The sequence below is a fragment of the Styela clava genome, chromosome 6, assembly GCF_964204865.1.
Source record: "Styela clava chromosome 6, kaStyClav1.hap1.2, whole genome shotgun sequence".
NCBI classification, from domain to species: Eukaryota; Metazoa; Chordata; class Ascidiacea; order Stolidobranchia; family Styelidae; genus Styela; species Styela clava.
In genome coordinates, this window is record NC_135255.1 from 8886887 (window position 1) to 8899835 (window position 12949).

The 12949-nt window shown below is 33.6% G+C and overlaps 1 protein-coding gene and 1 long non-coding RNA gene across 2 annotated transcripts; both read left to right on the forward strand.

Annotated features, from left to right (window-relative positions):
* Window positions 1-1056: 1056 nt before the first annotated feature.
* On the forward strand, window positions 1057-4985 carry LOC120331750 (fibrinogen C domain-containing protein 1-like). Its single transcript, XM_039398890.2, has 6 exons — window positions 1057-1295; window positions 1489-1551; window positions 1954-2099; window positions 2470-2566; window positions 2774-2870; window positions 3232-4985. Exons 1-6 carry the CDS (start codon window positions 1070-1072, stop codon window positions 3560-3562), a joined length of 960 nt encoding a protein of 319 aa, XP_039254824.2. The 5' UTR covers window positions 1057-1069; the 3' UTR covers window positions 3563-4985.
* A 2110-nt stretch (window positions 4986-7095) lies between these two features.
* LOC120331775 (uncharacterized) lies at window positions 7096-12136 on the forward strand. Its single transcript, XR_005568005.2, has 6 exons — window positions 7096-7317; window positions 7798-7860; window positions 8235-8380; window positions 9432-9528; window positions 10901-10989; window positions 11398-12136. It is a non-coding gene; the product is annotated as an uncharacterized LOC120331775 (long non-coding RNA).
* Window positions 12137-12949: the final 813 nt, after the last annotated feature.

Genomic DNA, 12949 nt, shown 5'->3' on the forward strand with positions numbered 1-12949 from the left:
TTATGATATTTTCTTGAATTGAAAACATATATATCGTTGTTGTTATTGTTAGTCTTGTTGCATAAAATTCTTTTCTTCTCAACTATATAATCAAACGATTACGATCGATGCATGTCTTGCTAGCGTGCTTTACATACGGAAATAATATAAATGATCAAAATATTCCTCAAATGTAAGGTAGATGTAATTTCCCTGCTATCACCGGAGGCAATCAATCCTATTGTAAAATTTAAACCCACGCAATATTTGCGGTGTTGAAAATTTCCCTCGTGTCACATTTTAGCGTAAATAAGTAATAATAGGAATCTTGTTCGCACGAAGCCTTCAGTGGGTAGTTACAAAACGTGTGAACAGAAATAGTAGAACATCGAGCGAGCCGTATATAAGTCAGCGATTGGGACGTAACGTTTGAGATTGGTGCACAACACTTGTTGTTACCTGTTGAGAACGCACTTTTAGTGCTGATGTTTAGTACAAAGCGTGCGTTGTTAAACTGTTTCTCAGCAATGTGCTATTAGCCAGAAATCCAGAGCAAGCAGCAAAAGTGTGTTCAAAATCAGCAGTCGTGGACCATGGGAAAGCGCGCTTATTCCACATTCCTATTTTGACATAATTATGCTTCGTCTTAGTGCAAGTATACATTGTTACGGATAATTTAGAAATCACTCGGAAGTGACGTATTATTTTCATTTAATTATAACACTGACACTCAATCGATTGTAAATTCACTCCAGTTCCCTTTAGGCGCAATAAATATGCTAATTTATATACATTCTCGTCACCACACCTCTGATTACCCTCCGTGGGTCCGCAGGCTGGGTTCCTCGCCACCATAGGGTGGTTCACCTAACCTTTGGTCGGTAACGGCCTCCTTCGCCATCCAGTCTATGCATATGGGAAAATAACTGGCTAACTAATTATATACCTGGCATGGACTGGTAACCAGACGAGAGGACGTGGTTCTCCTCATGATTAAGCCGACTTATCGCCGTTCCTCTCCCGGGACAAATGGGTAAATCCTATCCTAACAACAGTTTCTTTAATTCTATTTTTAGTACAATCTGATAAAATGCGGCAGTTTATAGTTTACATCACATTTGGCATCATGATGCAATATATCACATCTGCAGAAAAGATTCGTTTTTGCGACGAAGTCTCCAGCTGTCTTGCATCTCAACAAACAAATGATGTAGAGGCGCCGCTTGTTTTGTCAAGGAATACTCTGAACAAAGATGGCAACTCTGGATTTGTAGATTACGAATTAATCAACGCTAAAATCTTGGAACAAATCACAGGTAAGATAGTTTTCATCGTGTGCTTACTTGAGTAATACCTCCGTTTATATTTTTAATGTATATTGTATGTGAATCCCGTTATTTTTTTCGTATGTTAGGGTTGTATTTGTTTCAGTTGGCATAGGAAATATGTGCATGAATGTATATATATTGTCTATTCATATTAAATTATTTTTATACTTTTTCATCACAGAAGCTGAGCAGCGATTGGATGTAAAACTATCCCGACTAGAAGCTAAACTTGCCCAGTTAAAAGGTTGCACTATTACTTTTCGTGTTATAGAAACGTAATAATTTAAATATCCTAATCGATGCATATGTATATTGTACTCTTTTCTTTTCTCGAATACCATTGTACTGATTTTAAGAAAATATATGCACACATGGTGCACGAAATACCTTTGAGCAACAATTTAAAAATAACAAGAACACGACATACTGACAAATTAACTACATTTTTCCAAATATAAAGAAAATCTGTGATCGTATCGAACGTAATGTTAGCGTAATCATTGGTGTGTTGTAATTGCTTGTTAAAAAAGCTGCAATCTTAAAACTATTGCCCCCTCTCTCATTTTTTTTCTGTATAAGACAAAAATATATTTACATTAATTTTCTATGATCCTTTAAGTACATTAAATTAATTCTTATTGTTCAGATGGCAGCCTTCCTAGAAGCTGTCGGGATATTCAAACTTCAGTTCAAGAATCTTCCAACGAAAAAGTTTATAACATTTCTCTTTCGGCATTGCCTCGAAGCACTGATGTCTCTTGTGATCAAACCACAGACGGAGGCGGGTGGATTGTGAGTGACTTTTTAGATTAAAACATAAGATAAACTAGTATTTCATGAAAACGTTTTCTATTGTTGGCCATTTCATGACATTTTTTATCGCTTGAGGTTACTTTTGTGGTTGCCAATTTCTTAAAGATTTCATTTCAAAGCGTGAAAGATTTGTCATGGGCACATGTTTTTTATGCTAGTAAAGTAGAAAACTGTACTAAACTATCGTACGTATAGAGTCTACAATAGAGTAGACAATAATATCGATATATAATATATATTCAATTTTATTGCTTTCATAAAAAGTTAGATGTTTGCAATTCTGTTTTTACAAAGGCTTCATATATATATATATATGAATTCAATTCTGACGTGTATATTGTTTCTTAAGGTATTCCAACGAAGAGTAGATGGCTCAGAAGATTTTTATCGGAATTGGGATGATTACGTTGAAGGTTTTGGCAACAAAGACAAAGAATTTTGGCTTGGTACGGCCATATATGTGTGAATACATTCAAACTAAAACAGTTCTGTGTCTTATTGACTTCGCGATTTTGCGAAAATAAACTTTTGAAATACACTATATAAATTAAATATAACAATGAAGTATCACCTATGAATTAATCAAACGATATTGAATTATCAAAATGACATATATTTCAACTTTTATCAAAAATCTCAATTTTGTTTTTCAGGTTTAGAAAATATTCATAACATTGTGAAACGCGGAAATCATGAGCTCAGAATCGACATGGAAGACTGGGAAGGCAACACATCATACGCAAAATATGGGTAAAAATACTTTCTCGTATTTATATGAACGATGTCTCAAAAATGCCAACTTGTTCTCATTTAGCACACTTTCACATTTTCCACACATGTTCCACACTTTCTCCTACTGTTCTGAGTTAGGGTAGTTATAAATTGTGAGGCCGAAGTAAGAATATGAAGTGGGATTCGTGCTATCTCCTGCGATAGGATAAGTATGACACGTTGGCAGGTTACGGAAGTTAGTATGAAAGGAGATTTATACAATCGGGATAAGTGGGACACGACATGGTAAAATATAATATATATTTCAAAGTCTTTCCAGAAATTCACTTGCAAAGTATGACGAGTAGTTTTGTGCTTCAAGGGTGTCTGTGTATTCTAGATCATTTTACGTCGGAGATTCATCCAACAACTATCGCTTAACTATCGGAGAATATAGTGGAAACGCAGGAGATGCACTTGGTAATTATCAGCATCAAAATATGCAGTTCACGACCAAAGATGCTGATCATGACACACATCAATGGGGAAACTGTGCCCAACTGTATCACGGAGCATTTTGGTACGGAACGTGTCACAACGCAAACTTGAACGGACTCTACGTTCAAGGAGGACAAAGTTATCAGCGAGCCGTTGCTACAATATGGCACCCATGGAAAGGGCATTTTTACTCCTTAAAATCTGTAGAGATGAAGATGAGAGAAAAAATTTGAGTCTGAAATATTATTATATTTGAGATAATATTTGCAATAAAACTCATTATTGCAAAATATGTTTGTGTCACTTCATTTCTCTTTGATCTCGTGATGTATGAAGTATATCTATTTTTGGTTAATTTGAAAGTAATGAGCTTCGTCAGTTATATTTCGACCCTCAATTCCAAGTTCTCATATTCGGGTATAACGTACATCAGATAATTTTATTAAACGCCCTGCGGCCTAATTGGTCTTCGTTACATAGTTATCAAACATACTAAGAGATTATGGCAACATCACAATGTTAGGTAAATGGTGAGTATTACTAAGCAGACAAGTGTTTAACAGGAAAAAATAATTTTGTTGCAATTGGTATGGAAAAATGTTTGAAGGCTACAAGCCCGAATTAGTTCTAATATATACAAATGTCCGGAAAAAAAATAAAACATATTATGCAATCACACCTCCGAACATTATCAATAACAGTGCCATGTTAACACAAAAACTTGCAGAGGTTTATTCAGTCTCTCTCCTGTGTGGTTTCACAAGAATTTCGTTAAATCAGGAAATAAAAAATGATTCGCGTCGTACTGAATCAATTGGTGACTTTTTCACTGAGGAAATACTGACAAATCTAAAGTGTTCAATTTAAAAACTGACCTCCTGAAACATGTGCACGAAAGTGGCGCACAACCTCAACATAGTATGTGTACCAGGTTAGGATTCAGGTTATGCGACATCTTGGTGCACATACTTCAGGAGCACCTTAAAAACTAATGAATAATATGTGGGTTATATATTGCCGGATGTAATTAAAAAGTTTTATTCCTATTTTCAACATCGGGAATTTTATATGAAATCGCAATCGAGCCAACATTACTTATATCAAGCTGGGAATTACTGTCGATTGATTGATATAATCCATTCAGATACATATAATTGTGAAATAATTTGTGAGAAAATATATTTTGTTTTGGAGCTTTTGCAACGATTTCGTGAAATAATATATAATTAATATTGTATTTGGCCAAATGGGAATTAGGAAACGATAGCAAATCAATTATGTTCAATTTCAGAGAGTAATGACTAAAATGTGAAAGATATTGCCGGACGCAATCAAAGCAAAAAAAGTCATATGCATGTTTGCGTCATCCAAGTCAAGTTGCGTCAAGTCAAGTTTTCGAAAATATCACAACGAGAAATTTGTGTAATTTTCTTACTAATTAAATATTAAAAATATTTTTCCCAAACTTGCTATGTAAATATTTTTTCATTGCGGATTGCCTATCATGAATTGAAGACTTAAATTTATGCACCGTTTATGCTACGTTCTGCCTTATACGTCTCGTTGCTTCATCGTTTTTTTCATGTCAACCATTGTTATTTCCCCCATTTTTATTACTTCACGTATATTCCTATAGCAAAATGTTTCCATGAAATTATAAAGAAGATCATTTTAAATGGCTGTAAAAAGCATTTCATTTTATTTCATATAGGTTTACATTGATTTTGAGAATAATAATTCATGTTGTTGAATTGAATAGAATATTTTATCCATATATAATCCACGAAGTTCAATTTCAAAAAGTGTTCAATAATACGTATAAATAATAGTCTTCCATTAAAATAAGATCATCGAATGAGTAATCTAAAACGTGTGAGAGAGGAAAGTGAATAAATCTATTGACTTGCAAGGCATTCTTAAAGATGATGGTATGGTCATTTTTGAATAGCATATGTTTAGCAGTTTTTTTGTAATTGAAATGTGTTATTTATAAGTTAAAGGATATCGGTTTTCATATTTTGTATATTTGAAAATCTCGTCATTCTCTACTTTGAAATTTTGTTCAGTCATTCAATGGGGGCAATATTAATAAAAATTTAAATTTCCATTCCAAATTGAAGTAATTTGGATTGAGGAACCGGTGGATTTAAATGTTATTTTACCATGTATTGTCGGCCTAATTGCTTTTGATCATTTTGAGTTGTTATAAAATGTCTTGTGAGAAAACCCATTCTATTTTGCGTGTTTCGCATATATTTGATAAAAACAGAAATTAGATAATAATTTAAACCGCCTTGCAGCAACTTGGACTTTCAACTTTTGAAATAATATCATTGCTATAATGTCTAATTTCACAAATATTGTCTGTATTATGTTGCTTGTATTGCAGGATACAACCGAAGCAAAAACGATCCCTGCATTTTTATGGCGTTCATTATTTTTCAAATAAACTACAATCAAACCATGATAAACTATCAAGCTGAAATAAATTCTGATCAGTTATTTTTCGATGAACTATATGGTCGATTTTGGTCAAGTAATTGAAATCACATTACCAGGACGAAAAAGCAGGAAAATTATTTCTCATGAAAAAGGGAAGGATTATTATTAAATTACCAAATTATTTTTGTCATGTTTTTGTTTGCAATCCTCAGGCACAGTGCAATTAGGAGTAGCACTACTAAAGCCGCAAAATCACTCTGCTGATGACATCCATTACGCTGATAAAAATTTCCCTGATATATATATATAATATCCGCTAGTCCAAAACATTACGTTCTTGCGAAAGACAATTCGTTGTTGCCCAGATAAATTAATATTCAGCTATATATTACTATATCATCATTATATCCTAATTTTATATGTATTCAAGAAATTGTCTCACAAAATGTGAAAATTCATAAAATTCAAGACGCGAAAATTGCAAATTGCTGTAAAATGTCTTATAAAAAATAATGTACTTGTTGGGGGTTTTTGACTGAATTTTGTAAACAAAGGTATTATATAAAATGGCATTTTTGACTTATAAAGGAAAGCAATGCCATGATCAACAGTAATAAAAAGTGAATAAAATGTGGCCTATATTACCGGATGAATCAAAGAAAAAAAGTACCTCGTAGCATTGAAACGTTCTCAAAAATTTCCAATCGATGAATACGAGTTACTCATGTTACTTTTAGCAGTTTTTAGTTGAACAATTTAATACATTTTTGCCAAGTAATAGGACAGCCCTACTGAAGAACTGGAAAGCTATAAATATGGCATATATAAAAATAAGATAACAAACAGTTAAGCAACAGGAGCAAGCAAGAAGAACTACATACAAATCGCAATAAATAACATTCAGTAGTAAATGGACCGTGAATGAAAGCCTATATGTTTCGACAACCTGAACATTATATGTGTACCTGGTTAGGATTTTTCAGGCTGTGCGTCATCTTGGTACGAATACTTCCGGAGCGCCATATATAATACTAATATTGTTTAGTCACGATGCTGTTTGGAAAAGAAATCGAGCTATAATGAATTAGGTTGTGTTAATCAAATCCTTGTTTCAGCAATTTCAAGGTTAGATCAGAATCTAAATATTGGAGTTTTGCTCCGCTACTCAAATTAAAGCGATTATGTTGAATGACTTGCGTGACAGAGCGTTTCCCTTGGGCAAATCTATGCCAAGCTCGCGTCAAAAATATGTGGAATTCTCTAAATTTCAGCAAATATTATACAGAAATGATTCTTTACATTTCATATTCGTTTTTTCAGATGATTCATTTTTTTACCTATATCGCATTTTGTACCTTGATACAATGTCTTACATTTGCTGAAAAGATCAATTTTTGTGACGAGGTTTCTGACTGTTTCAAATACGAACGAACAAATCATGTAGATAGTCAAGTTGCGGAGTCACGTGCTATACTGGAAAAAGGCAACAGAATTTCAGATAACGACTATGATTACATCAATGCAGAAATATTGCGACACATTGCAGGTATGATTGATTACTTCGTTGTTATTTCCATAACTGACTATAGACTTTATGTAAGCGGGGAAGTAAGATTTCTCGTAAAATCGTAACCATACATCCATATTATTTAAAATTATTCAAGAATACCTTTTGACTGATCCTCTTGTACATTGATTCGACCTTAGTTGCGAGAGATATTTACAAATAAATAATTTTCAAACTGTGTGAACGAAAATAGAAATATGCTGATATATTCCAATGATTAATAATATAAGCAAGGTCCCGAGATCCCAATTAAAAGTAAAAATATGACTACTATTAGAGTTACAAGCGACCTTTATCGCGCTTAGAACTATAATTAGGTTATTAATTATCTGAAAAATCAGATAGCGATTGACGAGATATTCAAAAGACAAAATAATTCAGAACTGCTTGGGTTTCCACATTGAACAGGTTTATCAGGGAAGATAAATCCTGCATTAACTTCAAAATTGATGATTACAGAAGCTGAGTTGCGAATTGATGCAAAACTATGAAGACTAGAATCCAAACTGTCCCAGCTCACAGGTGAAATTCGCGTTTTTGTTATATTTCAATTTAAATATATTAATATAATGTAGTTAGATTCGATTTTGCTTTGATCATGTTGTTGGATATTCTATTTGAAAAAAATTGCGCACATATTCGTAAAGATCTTCTGATAATGGTTAATATTTTTTTTTATTATTAGAAGGGGAAATACAAAACACTTTGCAAAATAGCATTTCGTGCTGAACAATAGAAAATATGTGACTCAAATGAGGTGATAAAAAAAAAACACTTCACACTATTCTATTTCAGTAAAATTGCAAACACCAAATCTTTTATCCAGTTTATAACACTAAAATTAACATCACATCCGTGATAAGTAACGGTAATAAGTTAAATATTTATTGTTACAGATTACTATTTGCCTAAAACCTGTCGGGAAATTCAAAAGTCAAATTTGGACTCTCCTAATCAAAACATTTTTAACATATCATTCGCATCGTTTCCAAGAACGACGGACGTTTCTTGTGACCAAATAACGGATGGAGGCGGGTGGATTGTAAGTAATACTTGTAATTCACGTAAAGAATTCTTGCTATGGTAAGAATTTAGTGGTTCCCAACTTTGTTACATCGGCGGACCGGTAACATCAAATAAAATGTTCTCCCGAGCCGGCAACTCAATAATGAACTGGGGCAAAGCATGAGAATGAAACATGAACGAGGTTTTTACGGACGAAAATGTTTGACGTATTATTTTTTTGGCGAATGGAAAAAATCCCCGAAAATGATAAAAATATTTATGATAGTAATTTATTACGAATTTGATATTTCATATGAAACAGTCCCGCGGTTTTAAGTTTTGCCACTAATAAATCATCCATTTGAAAAGAGTTTGTAAAGTTTTTGAACATAAACACGCGTGCAGATATTCAGGTATTTGAATCGGAATCGAAAAAGCGAGACGTCGTCGGGGCAATCAATGGGCAGTGGAAAAGCAACAAAACAACGAAATTTCTCGTGGACCGGAAATAAAGTCTCGCTGACTGCCGCCGGTTTGCAGACTAGTGGACGGGTAGCAGTATAATTGATAGCATTGAAATATAAAAACGATATATGCATATATTACAATATTTAAACACAAAAAACACATTTGAAATTCAAGATTATCTGAAAAATTAGAGCCGAACGATAGTGAAAGGTTAGATCAGGTGTACGGAAGTGGTTTATTTGGGAGGCTAGCCTAATTTTCAACCGCTTCATTCCAAGTCTAGTAAAAATATTCATTGTGGAACTGCTTTACACATTTCCGACTGCTCGATCTTGTACTCATTGATAGCACGTGCTCATGAGCTTTTAAAGAGAAACATCACTCATTTCACATCGTATTTCAATTATTTTTTTAAACTAGGTTTAAATTAATTTATATTATTATAAATTGTCTACTCTACGCGATCTGCAATGGAGTTAGTTGACTGAGTGACTCCTTGTTGCACATCTTAAAAAAAGGTCAACACGATATCTGAAGCACAATATTGAAATACTTTTCGCGATCAATGTAGGGATGGTTGTTGAAGAATTCATTATAATTTTGATGAGCGTGTTTTATAGGTATTTCAACGCAGAATTGATGGATCGGAAGATTTTTATCGAGGTTGGAAAGACTATGTTCGTGGATTTGGAAACAAGGACAGAGAATTTTGGCTTGGTAAGTCATATGTTGAAATTGAATCAAAACCATTTTCTTGGTGTTTGAAAAATATTGTTACTTATCGATCTTGATAAGATGATAGGTATTTGTTTTGTTTGTCTGTTAGATTGACGCGATCTCACGAAAGCGAGCGTCGAATCTGCTCCAACTTTTACATGTGCATTCCTTATATGTCGGACTAGAAGTCTATTGATTTTGGATGAATTATGTCGTATAATTAGCGAGTTATTGATTAATTAGTGATGGGACACGCGGTGTTACTATTGAGTCAAAGCGAAAAATACACGCCGCTAGATCGATGAGTCGGCGGTCTCTGATCGCTATTTTTTGTTGGTTTGTTTGTTTGTTTGTTTGTCTGTCCGTTAGATGCACGCGATATCTCACGAAAGCGTGGTTGAATCTGTTCCAAATTTTGCTTGTGCATTCAGAAGCCTATTGATTTTGGATGAATTATGTCGTATAATTAGCGAGGTATTAATTAATTAGTGATGGGACACGCGGTGTCACTACGGAGTCACAGCGAATGAATCGAAACCGCAGTTTCTGTTTTGGGGGATCCCCTAACTTTCGATCGATAAGTCTTCTGTCGCTGACCGATATTCTCGTTTATATGATGTGCAGGCAAACCGAATGTCCCTATGTTTCGGCTCACACTTGTACTGTCATTTCAAAACAATGAATCCGTGAAAAGAATCTGTATAAGATACCTTATAAATGTTCAAATCTGGATGTTAAATATAACTATATCAAAATTCCGGCTGTTTTCCAACTTATATTAGTATACATCCCAAATCATACCACCTCTGAAAATAATACCATCATAGATTTGCCAGCGGAGCTTCTCCAAATATTTTCCATAACAGGAACAATTTTACTTCATGAAATCCTTACTGATGCGGCGAGTATACCCCGGTCATCTGACGGACTGATTGTTAAATAAGCGATCTACCCACGCTAAAGTCATTTTCACCGATAACAATAGTACCCCTAGAAATTTATACTTTTCAGATTTTGCTCAGATATTAAAATCGTGGGTATCGTTGCTTACGTTTTACGTTTATCCTTCCCAGTAAAATTTCGTGTCCACCATTTCCCCGAAATTTGGTATACGATATTTGTTGCTAAGCGGCGAGATTTTTACTGGCTGCTTATCTTGTGTGGCTTCTTCGTTAAAGTCAGGCCACAGCCAAAATTTGGATTTTGATATTTGATTGAATATAAATTCATTCTAATGTAATTGGCGAGTCATAAATGTTTATCCTACCTAATAGTTGATGAAATATTCATTAAAATAAATAACTTGGTATCGCGCAACAGACAGTATTTTTGTAGTTATTGAGACACATTTATTTATAAGTATATTTCCAAGGTTTAAAAAATATCCATCGAACGTGGACAATATGAGCTCAGAATCGACATTGAAGATTGGGAAGGCAACACAGCATACGCAAAATATGAGTAAGAAAATATTAATTATATAATCTACGTCAAAAACCCCAACAAATCTCTTGTTTCATAAGCGTCTTTGTCGACTAGCCTAATTCCTAATATTAATCGTATTTCAAAGCTATTTGGACACCTATTTGTTTTGTACTTTTTGTACCGGCCTTTGCGCGTAAAGAGGGTTCTGTTTACAAATTGAATAATACGCCAATACATATACATCCTGGTGTGTCATTTAGGCACTTGAAAATTTAATAGTATTAAAATATACATAGGTGAAAACCATCCTACTAAAAGTCGGAGAGACGATATGTCATTATGTATATTCTACATTCTATAGGTCAACAAAATGTACACAGCTTCATCTCTGTTTTTATACGATGTTTTAAAAGGTTATATTAATATTTAATGTTAAATTTTTAGCTCTTTTTACGTCGGAGAATTATCAAGCAACTATCGTTTAACTCTCGGCGAATATAGGGGAAACGCAGGAGAAGCACTTGGTAATTGGCAGCATCGAAATATGGAGTTCACGACCAAAGATGCTGATCATGACACACACAAATGGGGAAACTGCGCTCAACTGCTTCATGGAGCATTTTGGTACGGGACTTGTCACAACGCAAACTTGAACGGACTTTACATTCATGGTGGAAACAATACACGACGCGGTGTTGGTGTTATTTGGTATCAATGGAGACGCCATTTTTACTCTTTGAAATTCGCTGAAATGAAAATAAGAGAGAAGATCTAACATAGAATCGTACCATAAACACAAATTAAGACTAAACTTTATTTTTCGAATTTAAATTCGAAATATTTCATATCAACTATTTTTAAAAAATATTCATCTACACAATGTGTAACATCAAGTAATTATAATTAATTTGATTTTTATTTTGAAATGTAAATATAAGTTCAATATACCATGAGATAAATTTTTCTTTTTTTGGCATAATAACAGTACAGTAAGTTATCAAATTATTATTTAGAAAACCAAATTACACGCTGTCTTTGGCTATCAGTGTAAAGGTACTCCCACCAATCGTTGCCTGATTTTAATTCAAAACACTCTGCCATCAAAATGCCCATTTAATTAGTCATAATCTATCATCTGAAACAAGATAACATTCTGTATTTTCATGGGATTCAAATTATATTGATGTGCATAAATATTTGTACTGTATTTAAATATATTATAGCAACTTTCGGCGTTGTTTTCGTGTAAATAAATGCCGAGTGTCATACTAATAGGGTTTATACTTCGGCGAGAGTATATAGGTCGTTCTATATATAGATATATTCCATATAGGAAGCTAATAAGAAATATTTGATTAAATATAATATATTATGCCCACAACAAAGGGGTACAGATACTTCGTGGACTCGATTCAGAAAACGAAGTACCCCGATTCGCTAGCATTTCTTATATTTTAATGAGAAAGTGGGAAAATCCTTGATTACGACCTGCGTAAACAAGCATCAATAATTCAAACCTAAGTTGGTTATCAAACTCAGAAATCTTAAATCACAAACGGATGAAGAACCTTGTGTTAATTATAGATCAATAGGATTATGCCCATCTGAGATAAGAGATTTTAAAATTTTCTCGGTTTTCTTGGCTTTTTAACAGTAAGTGAACCTTGTAGTTGTAGCTTAAATACTGATAGCGAGAAAGAAGAAACCAAACCTTATAGGCTAGAAAGTAGGTCTATCCGTTTGTGTGTCAAAATAATTGGTTAATCAGACGATTTGGTCTAATTTTAAAAAATATATATATTAATCCGTAACAGATTCGTAACAGTATTTTTAATACGTATTACCTCTCCATTTTAGATTTTCACAATTTCTGTGCAAATACGAACAATCACAAAGATAATTTGATTAACAGATCAAAAATTGAAAACCTAGGGTCGTCAACGCGTGTGGCCGACGTAACATTCACACCCGTCGCAAACAAGACGTACGTAACAAT